The 15190-nt window shown below is 43.3% G+C and overlaps 1 protein-coding gene across 1 annotated transcript; it reads left to right on the top strand.

Moving 5' to 3' along the window:
* The first annotated feature begins 10573 nt into the window (after positions 1–10573).
* LOC110981637 (uncharacterized) lies at positions 10574–14252 on the top strand. Its single transcript, XM_022239356.2, has one exon. It carries the CDS (start codon positions 11386–11388, stop codon positions 12364–12366), a length of 981 nt encoding a protein of 326 aa, XP_022095048.1. The 5' UTR covers positions 10574–11385; the 3' UTR covers positions 12367–14252.
* Positions 14253–15190: the final 938 nt, after the last annotated feature.

The following is a 15190-nucleotide window of genomic DNA, read 5'->3' as shown; positions in this document are numbered from 1 at the left end:
AACACAAGTTACCTCTCCTCAATGCGTAATTTGAATGGACAAAATCAAATATAATCTTTCAATACTGCGGCATATTATGAATAATTTTATACATTATAACAGTATCATATTGGTATCTTTTTGCACTGAGGGGATCCAATTCAATTCTCTTAGATTCACACTATTGGAATATTCCAGTCAATCTTTCTTATGATATGGGCGCTTCTGTTTGGGAGTTTTTGTAGTTTAGTTTGAAGTGTGGCTCCACAGTTTTCCTACACTACGTCACAATAGTCAAAGTGGGATGAAACAATAGCATTGTATAAAAGGTTGGGAGTGTTCCCATAAGAGCCTTTTTCCACACATGATCAATATGCTCGCTCAAAGAAAAAGATTTTCGTTTATAATAACTCGAAGGTGATTGATTACATTTCTTTACTCTATTTAACGGCGTATCGTTAAGTTTGCCGAGAAAATTGCTGTCGTGCAAGTTACGAAGTCGCGGATTTGTACCCGGTAAAATTAATCCTGTTCTGTTAACAGTTAGACTAGGTAGAATTTTGTTTAACTATTGTGTGACATTGATTAGATCGGCATTAATTGGCCGAAAAAGCTCAGTGACATCCTTTCTGGCGTAATATAGGGCTGTTTCATCTGCATACATGCTGACCTTACAGTTGATAACATTATAAAGAAGGTCATTGATGCAGATGATGAACAGAAGGAAGCCAAGAATTGACCCTTGTGGTACCCCACAACGTGTTGGAACAGAACTTGAGCTGTTCAATGCCGCGAACTGACGTTATGTGGCAGCTATGCATTCAGGTAACTGGTGAACCTTTTAATATCCTTACTGGTTACACCATACAGCTTCAATTCGCGAATTACGATTTCAAAGTCCAGGCTTTTTCAAGTCAAGCATAACGACACCTGCTACTTCGCCATTATCGAAGCTTTTGAGCCAGTCATCAGTGACATTGATCAAGGCTGTTGGGGTACAATATGATGGTCGATAACCCGAGTGATACTTGCTGAGACAGACAGTTTTAAGTAAGTTCGACCTTTTTCGTGTAACAAGAAGCATTGGTGCTAATGGAGTCAACAACAACATCCTTATTTTCATTTTCAAGTTGCCCTAGAATGCGCTCAACATGCTTAAAAAAAGATCCATATTGGAATTGGAAGGTCTGTACCATGTAAGGATGACAACTGGTTTCGACTTCCCATGTGATATTTCCATTGTAAGAATTTCAAGGTGATCCGTCATGAGGTCTTCCTTCATAGTGCGATTGACATTGGAGTTAACATGCATTAAAACACCACCACCGTTTCTGTCTTATTCCTACTGAGGCGATGACCTTTTATTTTCTTGATCAATCGCCAACCAGGAGGACGTCAACATGAGATTCGTATTAGATTGTTGTGTTATTTGATAGTGCGATATCTGGTCCGATATGGTGATTAAGAAGGTGCTGGGAGCCTAGCTGGATGATGACCCTGACGTGTCTTTTGTCTTATCATGTGCAGCGGCCATCGCACCGGTGTCACCAGTATCCTTGCCGTCAACACTGATATTGAAATACTGGTCGATAACTTCCTAAGGCGTTAAGTAGTCCGCTTGATCAGGTATACTGTATTGAACCGATTGGACAAGTGGACAGTGGGGGAAGCAGTTACCTCAATGACACACAGTTGGAGGAGTTCTGCTTAGCTTTTGATAGTGACTGTGGTCCATTGTTTGTTGGTGTGTCCTTTGGTAGTCAGTATTGAGAAATTGGATTTTCATTGAGAAAACCTCATCTCTCAGCTTTTCCATTGTGCGTTTCATGTTCGCTATTTCTAGAGTGAATAGGGCTGGATCAAACTGTTGGCATTTTGATATACTCAGAATCCTCATCATTTCGTTTCAGATTATCTGGTAGCCTTTGTAAGAGCATTGACTTTATAACACTGTGGTCCAGACCCCCTCTTTACAGTTCACCTTTCAGTTTAGAAACAAGTAGTGACGAAACTTTCCTTCTCAAGTCTGAATTTTCAGGAGGTGATGCCAGTATGCCGTTTCTGCTGTCTAAGAGCTTAGTGCGAGACCCCATCCCAGATTCAAGACCTATTTATCACCTGCATAGCATTCACTGGCCTTCAATGGCAAGATAGGTTCTTTGAGCAAACCACCGGAACCTCTATGGAATCACCCATATCCCCAGTTCTTGCTGACATTTTTATGAAACAATTCAAACAGACAGTCATTGCCACAGCTAATTTCCGCCCGGGAGTTTGGCTCAGATACCTCGACGATACGTTTCTCATATTGCCTTCCGGTAGGTGCTTTCCTGGAACACCTAAACAGGCTCTGTGCCAGCATCCAGTTCATGGAAGAGATGGTACCAGAAGTGCCCAAGGTCTGACCAGGTAATTAATCCCCTTTCTAACGGGCTCTCGACCAATCTGAAGGCCAGATTCACCCCCAAGTCAAGTTAAAAGACATAGGCAACAACGTTCCGCCCCGACCGATGGATCTCCCCTACCCTATGTCAACTTAATAGGTGCACTAGTTCTTTCATCCTCCCATACATGGGTGACACTTCTCCCCACATTCAGCGTATACTCCAGCAACCAGGCATCAGAGTGTTCCACACAGCAAGATCAGAAACCTGCTGCAGTCACATTAGGACAAGCCAGATCTCAACACAAGGCCCGGCGTTTACAAGATCTCTTATGAATGCGGCCAAGTGTATGCTGGAGAGACGGGCAGGAATTTGTCTACCACACTCAGCAAACACAAGGCTCATGGATGACAAGTCATCTATAATCAAGCACTTCCCTGAAACTGATCACGTCATCCAATGGCAACAAGGAAAGCTCATCACCAGCATCGAACACTGGCGCCCTCAACGTATACGCGAGGCTTTTGAGATCATCAAGAACAAGACAGTTCGGCAAGACATCGGTTTCAACATCAGTTGACATTTGGCGCCCCATTTTGTCCCAGGGGTGTCCTTTACCCTAGGCACCCTCCACTCTCAATAGTTCAACACACATTGACACGCTTGAATGAGCAGTCACAGATTTAGCCACAGAATCCAGACAAAGTGCCCTCCTAAACGTACACACGCTCAGCCAGGATCCCTCATTTCCACGCCCAACCTAACCGAACGCGCACAGTACTTTAGCAGCACACCAGCTGGAATACAGCAGTCAGGGAATCCTGGAGACGCCGTAATGAACGGACGTATCGAACTGTCGCTAGTTGTCTGGCGCGAAATTAACAGTTGCGCGCGAAACCGGTGATCTATCGATAGGATCGAGAGTGCATTTGTAGGGATCATACAGGAAAGGTCGGCTCAATGCAGCATAAGGTATATTAGATAATTTGTGAGACGCTAAACAATCTGTAAGGTCTAGAAAATGACCGATGACGAATCTGAAGATGAAGTGTCACAGGATCGAATGTCGAAGCAGAAACCAATTAAAAACCTCCAGGCTTTTGGGATGAGGCCCAGCCTCGGTCTACACTTGACACTTATCAGCCAGGTCCAAGAACAATCTAAACCCGAGCCTCAAATCCAAAACAATCCAGAAAACGAGCAATAACTTACGGTGACGTCTACAATGACTCGGACAGTACCACACCCAGTCAACCCATAAAACGCCGAGTCACCAACACTGGAAGCCAGCCTACGCTAATCGTTATTAACTCACCTGATGTACAGCTATCTAAAGTCAGCCATGTTAAAATAGCAAAATATCTCAATCAAGCAGTTGGCAAAGACGTAGTCAAACAGGTTACCAAAAGTAATCGAGGAGGCATTGCCGTTCGATGTTTCACTCGAGCCCAAGCAGAAAAGTATTACACAATCTGGTCAGTGGAGCGTAACTGCTTAGTATGCAACGTCTAAAACTCAAAGTAAAGACATTATAGCAGGTATTCCAACTGACGTCTGTGACGATGAAATTCTTCTCTCTCTCTCTCTCTCTCTCTCTCTCTCTCTCTCTTTCTCTCTCTCTCTCTCTCTCTCTCTCTCTCTCTCTCTCTCTCTCTCTCTCTCTCTCTTTCTGTCTCTCTCTCTCTCTCTCTCTCTCTCTCTCTCTCCCAAACTTTGTCGTGAACTTTTTGAGGACAATTATGCGGTTGAGCATTCTGGGAGGTCTACCTAGAGACGGTAACCTGTCCGCAATTCATTTGAGGCCAATCTGGATAAGGTACGAGAATTTTAGCATTTTTGGTTAGAGAGATTTTGACTGGAGCATTTTCAAGCTGAGTGACAAGGGCAGAGACAGCAGAAGCAAATTCAACTAGACCTTTGGCAGCATTTGCTGCAACTCTCAGCCACACTGTGAGTTTCTCTATCTTTGCCCTGATGAGTACACCTATGTCACCATACAGGCGCTGGAGCGTTGACATCGCCTTCGTAAAGGGGGTGGGATCATGTTTCATTCCCAAAATATCTTTCTTTGGTTGTCCGCTAAGTTTAGACTTTACTATGAAGTATTTCTGTAGCTCTCTCAAGTGAATCAGAGGCTTAATACAGCCATTGATCATGGTTTCAAAGCATCGGTACTCAGAAGGATCACCCCCACTTAAGTTTGGGACTTCGACATCGCCCCCCCCCCTGAGTAGAGGCCGCCAACATGGAACTCAGCATCATTTGCTGGGAAACTGGGTGGTAGGTTTCAGGAAATGACTTATGAGTGGAAATAGAATCTACACACGGGCTACTGAAAAGACCAGCCAAAGAAGTTGGTGAGGCTCTCACAGGCATTGATGCACATGGTAGGGGCACAATAAGGAAGTCGTCGGTGTGAGTCTGGTGCCCAACGGAGAGGGGGCTTGGAGACTCATGGGATGACGACCAAAACGGTCCAATGGAGAGGTGGACGTCTGCCCCTGAACTGCATCTGCATGTATTGAGGACCAGGTCTGGGTTGTGGCCAAGGTAAAAGCTGTACGTGTACCTGGAGTTGGAAAGGAAACTGATTTGGAAAGAAAGGCAAGCCCAGAGTACATATACATGGGTGAAAAGGAAGTCACAAATGAGCTGCCCTTAGTAAGGGTGCCCGATTGAGGCATGGAAATGTGTGTTTGAGGCGATCCCATCAGGGACAGAGACAAAGCAGTGCTTGCTTGTGGCAAGGTAATCGCTGGTGGTGGCGATGCAGTCATGGGTAGTGGCAAAGCAGCGCTTGCTTGAGGCAAGGTAATCGCTGACGTTGGCGATACAATCGGGTGCATGGGCAAAGCAGTACTAGCTTGAGGCACGGTAATCGCTGACGGTGGCGATAAGGTCACGTGCATAGGCAATGCAGCACTAGCTTGTGACACGGTAACCGCTGACGGTGGCGATACGGTCATGTGCATAGGCTAAGCAGCACTAGCTTGAGGCACAGTAACTTGTGGCTGCAGCAAAGTCGTCATAGGCTTGGCAATGCTGTGTTAGCTTTAGACACAGCAATCATCTCTTGTGGTGATGCCACCAAAGGCAGGGGCGGTGCAGCAGTTGCTTGTGGCATGATAATCACGGACGGTGCCACAGGCAATATGACTGCATATCGCCGCTGTCATGTAAATCATGGCTCACATGTACATTTGTGGTATGCAAAGTTTGCTGCTGAGGTATTTGGTTACCAGTACTTGGCCCCTCAAGTGGCAAAGAATTCTGTTCCCCTAAAGTGTCCTTGGGAACAAGCTCAGAGTCAAGTTTGGCATGTGCAAGGTTGATCTCGGCATTCCGCAGCTGCAGTTCTAGCTCCACCTGCCTGGAGAGGGCCTCCTTTCTCTTAAGAAGATATTGCTCTTCATTCAGGGCCTCACGTTGCCATTCATCGATTGCATCTTGCTCTGCTCTTGACTTCATTTCAATCTCCATGCAAGGGCAAGTTCTTGTTGTCGCAAATGGAGATTCTTCTGGGACTTCCGTGACGAAGAACGGCTGCTGCCTCCGCTCTGCGATAAATGCTGAACACTGCCTTGATCATCTGGCTGTGGTACTGAGGCATCGGGTTGCTGTCCAGCAGTTGATGCAGCTGCATGGGAGCGCAGAGCTCGGCGGGTAATGTTTAGGTCGGACTCTATGGTAACCAAAACGTGTCAAGCCACTAGCTGGATTTCTAGGATGCAAATTGGCATCACGTCTGGGTCACCAAAAAAATGTTGTGGATTGACGCGGTGTGGGACTACCAAAGGAATGTCCGGTGGAGACACTGGGCATGGTACCCGGTCTTGGTTATGTTTATTATCTCTGCATAGAAAATCTCCATCTAGGTTCATGCATGGGAAGCCCGTTCATCCTTTATCCGGCCATTATTTGGTATGGATTTTACTCTCCGTGTTTGAGCGGCATGACAGTGGCTCGCAGGCTTTTTTGTTGTCATTGCGCGGTGGCGCCCTTCGCATGTAAGCGAAACTTTTCGCAACACGCTGGTTAGCTTCTAATTCATACAAAGGCGTTGCAAGTCCAGATTTTTTTATATACGTCCGTGGTTGTATCGTCCTATTTGCTCATCTCCCGACGAGATGATCCTCCAAAGAGATTTAGACAGAATTTTTGAATGGTGCCAATGTAATCGAATGAAACTTAATCCCACTTAAACTGAAGTGGTTATATTTACAAAGACGAAGAGGGTTATCGACCCGCAGTATATCCTACACTCTGGTCCACTACAGGTTGTTAATGGAATAAAGTACTTCGGTGTGTTTTTAACTTACCGATTAACCTGGGAAAGGCACGTGAACTACGTGACGTCCAGGGCTAATAGAATGCTTGGTTTATTTCAAGTGTGGCTAAAGGTCTCTCCATACATGCTCGGTTTTGTCTCTACAAATCACTTGTTAAACCCATTTTAGAATATAAATTTCCCGTTTGGTACCTTAGGCTAATACACAGGGATTGATTGCTGATATTGAGCAGATCCAAAGACGGGCGACAAAAATTCTTCTCCGGCAGAGGAGAATGGAGATGCCCTACCTTGAACGCATTAAACAGTTGAACTGGTGTTCTCTCCAGTCCCGTCGGGGCTATCTACTGGTGCCTTTTGTTGCTAAAGCCTTATATCGTGACGTTTCATGCACTTCCGCGGTAGAACATATTCATATCAACTCCCGGCATATTGATTATTTAAGATTTTCTCATCTTGTAGCTAGAAACAATCGCTTACATCATAATACAATCCATGGATTCCCTCGTTTATGGGAGACACTCCCCAAAATCCTTCGAACTGCTTTATTGATGAGGTCTCTTTCATAGTTCGTAAAGCAGCTTAAATTGTGGTGTAAACTAAATAAACACGGTTTTAAAAATTCCCAGTTTGCTGTCTATATAGGATGAGTGTCATACTTCATTGATTTATCTGTTCAAATTAATAGAGATTTTCCATCCACAATCTGTTCCTTGGTTCTGATTGTTAATTAGCACCGTGTCTCTAGTGTTAACTATACCTTGACGAAACCAATGTGAAATTTCTATTTATTTTGTTAATCACATCATCGGCAGTTGAACCTGGCATGTCCGACGCTCAGTCACATTTTCTTTCTTTCTTTTCGATTTTCATTTTTATGTCTTTACTTGGATTTTGATCCGGCTTTATAAACCTACTTGCCCAATTAATGATTATGAGGTGTTTTCACTCTTTATCTGTCTTCTCAAATATAATATTAACCCTTTTTTCTGTATGCTTTTTTTATCTTTTCATCTTTTTACCTGGCAGTTTGGCCTGTTTGGAAATATACTGTAAATCGAACTTGGATATGAATTCTATGAAGTCAAGACATACATTCCACCTTTAATAAGATGTTTCAACTGTCCGAGGGTGGGTCATGTCGCAAGCATCTGTCGCAGCCAAACCCGATGTGTCCGTTGTGGAGGCATGCCTATGAAGCCTGTAAGCAACGAGAAAAATTGAAATGCTCTTGTTCTGGTGGGAAACACTCCTCCGCCTATGAGGGCTGCACAACCATCAGAGAGGAACATTGCAACATTTCATACGCAGATGCTGAGAAAGCAGTAAAGACTGACATCTCCATCCAGCCAAGCACTCCCACACAATCCAGACAATACACCCCACCCATTACCAATTCAAACACTGACCATCAGCTAAATCCCCAAACGAGTCAATCATCAACGACTAAACCCACCGAAAAATTGTAAAACCAATTGCTATTAAAAAAAGACTCTGTTACTCAGACACACAGCATTGGTGAAACACAAACAGAACCCATATCTTCATGTTCATGCAATAATCAGTTCCAACAGAATCTCACAGAAATTCTTGTATAGGCTCCCTTGCGGATTCATGCTACTATGAAGAAGAAAGATGACCGAGTGGAAGCTGTCAAAATACTTATATCCCATATCTGCCAAGCCCCAGCAACCGTTGCACACAGTAGTAGACAAAGCAACCTCCATTATTGTGCGTGAATCGGTTTTGTGTCTAGCCAACTGTTCCCAAGTCTGAGTTTCATTAGTCCAAGTGCAAGCCCCGGTGCAAAAATATGAATCCAAATGTTTTCCTAAATTTGAAATTGTTGGCAGAAGTAATGAATGAACATGCAGTGGGTACACTTACTGTACTGCAGGACATAAGTCCCTTTGATGATCATTACGATTGCAAATGCATGTATGAAGTAAAACGACTATTGACATTTTTCAGTGTTTACAGAGCACAATAAATGTTTCTTTAACGTCTGAAAACTCCGTTTACCAGGCCTGAAAATACGCAAAAAGTCGACAAGAAAAACTAATAAATTCAGATAATTGCCTTTTAAGAGAAATGTTTCAAACTAATGTATTTTGTAACTTACTTTTCATTGTTCAACTACATGTATTTTGTTCCATAAATATGGTACATAAAATGCTAAATCCACTATCACCATGTGCCTCGCTAGACTTTGAACAAATATAGGAAGACTGGGATTAAGCCCGTTGCATCCTTTATTTTGAATGTTTGACTCGTGAAGTTATATGAGCTCTGCTTAAACATCAGCTTAAACATTGTCTTTACCTTCAGAATTTTAACTGATGGGACGAGCAAAACGTTGATGTCGCACAAACATTTCACACTGCCACAGGTTGTCTGGGTACTGCAACATGGCATGTTAGGGATTGTGGAACAGAAAGATGAAATGTGTGGCGAGAATGTAGAGAGCAGCAGCAGTAGCAGCCACTTATCCACGTCGGTAAGGTAGGGATCAGTGGTGCTACAATAATTTGTGACGTTTGCACTCACAAACAATTTTGTGAAGTGGACACGTTAAACTCTGTAGAAAGAAATCCGCCCTCTGATAGCAATTGTTAACTAGGGAGCCTCCCTTTTGCTGATAAAAGTAGCTGCTTCATGAGAGTTGAATAACGGCGGAGAATGAGAGCCACTTGTTGCTGATCACGATTCCAAGGAAGAATTAGTCAGTGCTGTCATCACCCATGGCACCATACATCGCAAGCCTGGAGAGACCTACGAGGGTGAGAGACTCTATTGGAAAATGTACAGTATAGTGGTGGTGGTGGTGGTGGTGGTGGTGGTGGTGATGATGATGATGATGATGATGGTGATGATGGTGATGATGATGATGATGATGATGGTGGTGATGATGATGATGATGATGGTGATGGTGGTGATGATGGTGATAGTGATGATGGTGGTGATGGTGATGATGCTGATGATGGTGGTGATGATGATTGTGATGATGATGCTGATGATGATGATGGTGATGATGCTGATGATGATGATGATGCTGATGATGATGGTGGTGGTGGTGGTGGTGGTGGTGGTGGTGGTGGTGGTGGTGGTGGTGGTGGTGGTGGTGGTGGTGGTGGTGGTGGTGGTGGTGGTGGTGGTGATGATGATGGTGATGATGGTGATGATGATGATGATGATGATGATGATGCTGATGATGATGATGGTGATGATGCTGATGATGATGATGATGCTGATGATGATGATGGTGATGATGATGATGATGATGATGATGATGATGATGGTGATGATGGTGATGATGGTGATGATGATGATGATGATGATGATGATGATGATGATGATGATGATGATGATGATGATGATGATGATCATGATCATGATGATGATGGCGGTTATAACCAGTTTATATAGTTGAGACCTCTTAAGGCCAAAACAAGACCCCACAAGATCAGTACAAGACCGACACAAGATTTCCAGTCTGATTTCAAGTCACAACATATTCAAATGAAACGCAACTAAGGTATTCCTTTCACTGCTCACCCTGTTTCTTGTGTAACTATAAGTGTTACAAGTCTCGAGTCCTAATCACGAGTCACTTGTTCAACGTTATTTACAATTTATTTACAAGTTAATTAAACTGAATCTGGTAGCTTTACTGTGCGCACCTAGAATTATGTGGCTTTGTTTGACATACTGCATTGTTTAAGCTAATCAATCACTTTCCAAAGAGCCACTGTGTATATGAAAAGCAAGGCTAGTTTTCTGATCAGGAAAAAGAATCCAACTTTTAATGCTAGGCTCGTCACAACCATGTTACGTTTTGTTCTTATCGTGAAAATACGTGACTCGAGTTGGCGAGTCACTAAGATCGATTCTAAGTCATCATAATCCGAGTCATCCATAGTCACGGTGTCCGAGTGTCCGTGTTATTTTCCAGTGTGACTCGAGTTGAGTCCTTGTCATAAAATGTGACTCGATCCCCTGATTTGGATTGATTCGATTTCTACAACACTGCTTGTAACTGGTCTTATGATCAGTCTTGTGTCTGATTTTGCGACGGTCCCGACTACAAAAATGGATCCAAATCAATTAATTTCAACATGATTGACCACACACCCTATGGGATTACAGATGTGTAGTGAGCTATTACAATCAACAAAGTGTAAATCAGGAGTCATTCTGGGAAAATCTTGGAGTGTCACATATAAGTCCTGTCTTTCCGGGAGTTGAAACTTGCATATTAAATTGTATCACCGCTCGAAACCGGCGCCGCTCCAGTTTCGCAATGCCTCTGCGCACATGCGTAAAAGATTGTACGACAAGGCATGCGTAATAATAGAGCGCTGCCGACGCGGAATAATAAATGACTTCTGTATGGGGACTAACAGCCGCGCGAAACGGAAGCAAGGCGCATGTCGAAGCACGCTCGATCATATCAAAGTGTAGGCCCACTCGGCCGTTTGAAATTAACATGTTTGTGGCGGTCGGTGATACAAATGCGATGTCTACGCTGTCGATGACTCAGCCGAGACTCGCTCCTACGCATTAAAGACATTCGTCATTCAAGGGTAAGGCATCTCGCATGGTGAACCAAATAGACTATGAGAAAATCTCCGTGATTTCTTACATCGACTCTGTGGTTAGGCTGTTCTCATGTATAGCGGACTAGTGCGACCGGGCCACGCGCGTGCACCTTAAGCTTGCTGTCTTTACCGCATCATGCCGTCAGTGCAAGACGTACTGGCCCAGCAAGCCCGTGACGAGAGACTCAGCCTTTACAGCTCACCGACCTTCTGCCGGCGTAGTCGGCTGGACAACGAACTCGTCCGCGAGAAGCCGGACGACTTCGGCTGGCTCAGGGCTTTTGATCCCAAACGGTGCTGCTCAGCCACATTATCTAACCCCAGTATGGCGACCAAAGGGCCTGCCCGACCTTCCTCAGCGTCCTGCGCCACTGGACGCGCACGTAAGCTATCAGACACGGACTCGGCGTCTCTCAGTGACAAGGACCTGTCTCGTTCGACGCCAGGGACACCGACGATCGATGCCAAATCGCCCACAATGTACACTCTCCTTTCTCGCCGCCGAAATCAGCGTCCGGTATCTTTGGTTATGGACAACCACAGGTCGCTGAGCAGCCTAGACGTAAACTCGAACGACAACCAGGCTCAAGAGAAAAAGGACTTGAATGCATCCACTGGCTCACCGCGCACTAAGTCGTTTCTTGCCGTAGAGCGCAGCGCGGTAGAGAGTCTTAGCAAAAGTTGCGGTGACTTGCGGCACGGTGATTTAGAAACCCCACCCTTCGCCCGACAGTTTCACCAACGCCCGTCACACGGCCTGCCGGACCCGCTGCGGTGTCCAAGCCATCTGTCGTTATGTTCTGTGCAGGTGTCAAGCCCGACCCAGACAGACTCACATGCCGGGAGTAGGGTGAGCCTTCTGTCCGAGGGAGTGGACTCTTACGAGGGCTTGTACGAAAGAGCCTATAAGGCCACCTTTGTGCTGGGGTCACAGGAGTTACCTAACGTCAGGGAAAGCAAAGAGGAAAGGGCGAGGATGGTTCGTGAATGGCTGGCAAAACAACAGGAGGCTGAAGAATCCGCCGCCAACGCTAATGGCTCACCATCAGTAAAGTCCAAGTCAGAAGTTTTGCTAGAAACAGTGAAAGTTACGCAGACCGAAACTTCTGTTCCATAAAAACATGTCTTTTGTGTAAATAAGTCGACTATCTGCGTGTCAAAAGTGAACTGGTAGGTTCGGGATTTTCTATTTACTTCGTGAGTACTTTGCATCTCATCTTATACTAGGCCTACACCCTTTCTTCACCAGTCACGAAGGCCTGCGCTTATACATTCAACCTACAGTATAGTACTTCTAATTGGTAAACTGTGTTGATCTTTTGTATTACTACTGTATAACGATGTCACTTGTGGAAAATTATCCCACCGGTATTGCGATAATATATTTGCAAGACATATTTAATATATACTCCTTTCACATTAAATATCGTGTTAATAGCAAACAAAGCGTGAATAGTTTGGTGCCATATGTACCTGCTATACCTCACTTGCATCTTCATCCTACATAACATAATATCCGCTGCTATTAAGATTTGAGTGGTAATTGTTTACATGCACTATTAAAGTGCGGCGATAACCCTATGCCTAATTCAAGCCTACAGAATGTTTCAACTCTCTTATTGTTAAAGCCTCATTATTCCGTAGTGGCAAGACCGGTTTAGCAGTGCAGTATAGTGGTTGGTTGGTTTTATCGATATACAGGCAGTCCGGAAAAGTGTTAAATGGCAATATTACTGGAAAATTAGGTTGTGCGCCTTCTCAGTCATGCATACAATTAAGGTGTGAGACAAAAATCAATACAGTATTTGCATGTGCATTTTTACATGGGTTGTATTCTCTTGTCAGACAGCGCTACCTTATGCGGTCGAGATGCTGATTGCCCCATGGGAGAATACCATTATGTATTCACCCTGCCATACAGAAAGGCCAGAGCGAATTACCCGCTCTATCATGTTACTGAGCTTTGATTGCAAAGACAGACCTTAACATTATGTATGTACATAAAAAGAGCATGGTCGAACGCTGCTCTTTAATAGTGGGACATGAGCGATAAAGAACGAAATTATTAGTGATCATTTATAATATGTCTATGACTACAGCTTTTTTTTTGAGTGGCATATGTGGCCAAACAATTATTTAATATTGGTTAGGTAAACTGCATTTGCGGTAATAATTTCTCCTCGAAAAATTTTCATAGTTTGCCTGATTTTTGGTACTAAAACCATTTTAAACTAATTCACAAAAAATGTATTTTGTCGACTATTGGGAGATATTTTTGTTTCCTATATTAAATCCGAGCCTCTGGTCTCATAGAATTATGGAGAGAATTACATGTACCTCGAAGTAACATCAAACACTGAATTACATTTCAAACTTGAAATGAATTCGATAGCAAAATTTGCCTAGTCAAAAGACCGCTGTACAGTGTTCGTGTTTTTCATTACATAACGGCAAGGCTAATTTCCTGCTTTTCATATCAATTTAAGGGGAGACGTCACATGCGACTGATTTGGTTGGTATCAAGTCTTTTTTTCTCTACGAGTACTCTTCAAAAAATTCCAATATTTATGATGTAATACATGTACCTTTTCTACGGGAAAAGATTGTAAAATATAGAATTAATATAAGAAGCGGCGAAATCAGTGACATGACTTTTGCTCAAACACTATAATATTCGGTAAATAGTCAGGTCTTTTGAATGCGCATCATTTGCTCCCTCTTATTTAGTTCTTTTTGTGGATCTGATACAGTATTCATGACAGATTTATCAAAGTTATCCTATATCTAAACAAATAGGACCGAGCTGTAATTCACTAAGAGATCATTATAAAAATGTACTATACTGGCTTTTAATTTGTAAAAGTCATTCTCTAATGGCACTGTATTGATTGGAAATGCAACTGGAAAACGCTTTGTTATTACGTAAATGAGTATAAGTAGCAGGCCTACTTCCAAGTGATCAAACGCAAAAAATTATTAAACCGAATATCACTAAAATCGATATATCTGCAGTGTATGCTTTGGGTTTTTTTCTCAGTATTCCTAAAATATCCAGATGTAACCAAAACCTGTTACAAATTTTCTTTTAGAATAAGATTTTATTTTTCTGTCATAAGTACACTTGTGCTCTCCACCCCTCACCATACATGTACTTTTGACACCCTGTTTGTTAGTCAGTATTCAGTACCGACATATTTGGATTACTATACGCAAGCTTCTTCGAATTTATTATTATTATCATGTCAAGACTGCACCTGACATCAAGCATGCTGAATCTTTACAATTACACGATGTCAAATAACAGTGTGCAACAAAAGATAACAACTAAAAGATTCTTTTTAAAATGTCAAATTAAATGAGGAAGCATAGAAAGCCTTACGACTTGGAACCGTGTAATGTTTGACATCAAAAGGAGTACAGGGTTGCCACAGTCGTTAATAAAAATGAAAACAGATTGTTATTTTTTCAGTAATCATAAAAGCATGGGAATTTACGCGCTTGAGAATGTCTTGGGGGTATGTACGTGTATATGCAGGATTTCAAATGGCGAGGATTCAGGATGATGAAGGAATGCAAACCGCCGTCAGCCAAGTTATTGCCTTATTGCCCTTGGAAGGGGCATAGGCTGAAATGTCATTAGTTTGACCCTAAGACCAGGGGACTCTTAGAGAGGTTACTCCTGGCAGGTAAGTCCTTATCGAAGCACATGCGCCGCAAAGGAACGTCAAAACGTTCCTTGAAAGCACCATTTCCTAGTAAGAAATGACTCGTGTTGTAACCCTCTGAATGCCACTACCATCTTCAAATATAGTGAAGAACATTTGGAATATTGCATTGATTTCACTTGACGTCGATAACGCTACAGATAGGTACCGTAGATACGCAACGAATCATGCAGGAACGGATCGAGGGGGTCAAACTACCTGCTTTGACACATAAAA

Source organism: Acanthaster planci, linkage group LG21 (assembly GCF_054643075.1).
Source record: "Acanthaster planci isolate LZ-2023a linkage group LG21, COTS_SCS, whole genome shotgun sequence".
NCBI classification, from domain to species: domain Eukaryota; kingdom Metazoa; phylum Echinodermata; class Asteroidea; order Valvatida; family Acanthasteridae; genus Acanthaster; species Acanthaster planci.
The sequence above is the reverse complement of the archived record's forward strand: the minus strand, read 5'-3'. Positions and strand labels throughout refer to the sequence as shown.

Bases quoted from the DNA above. Each gene is read 5' to 3' on its own strand.
- LOC110981637 (XM_022239356.2), top strand. From the start codon at position 11,386: ATGCCGTCAGTGCAAGACGTACTGGCCCAGCAAGCCCGTGACGAGAGA.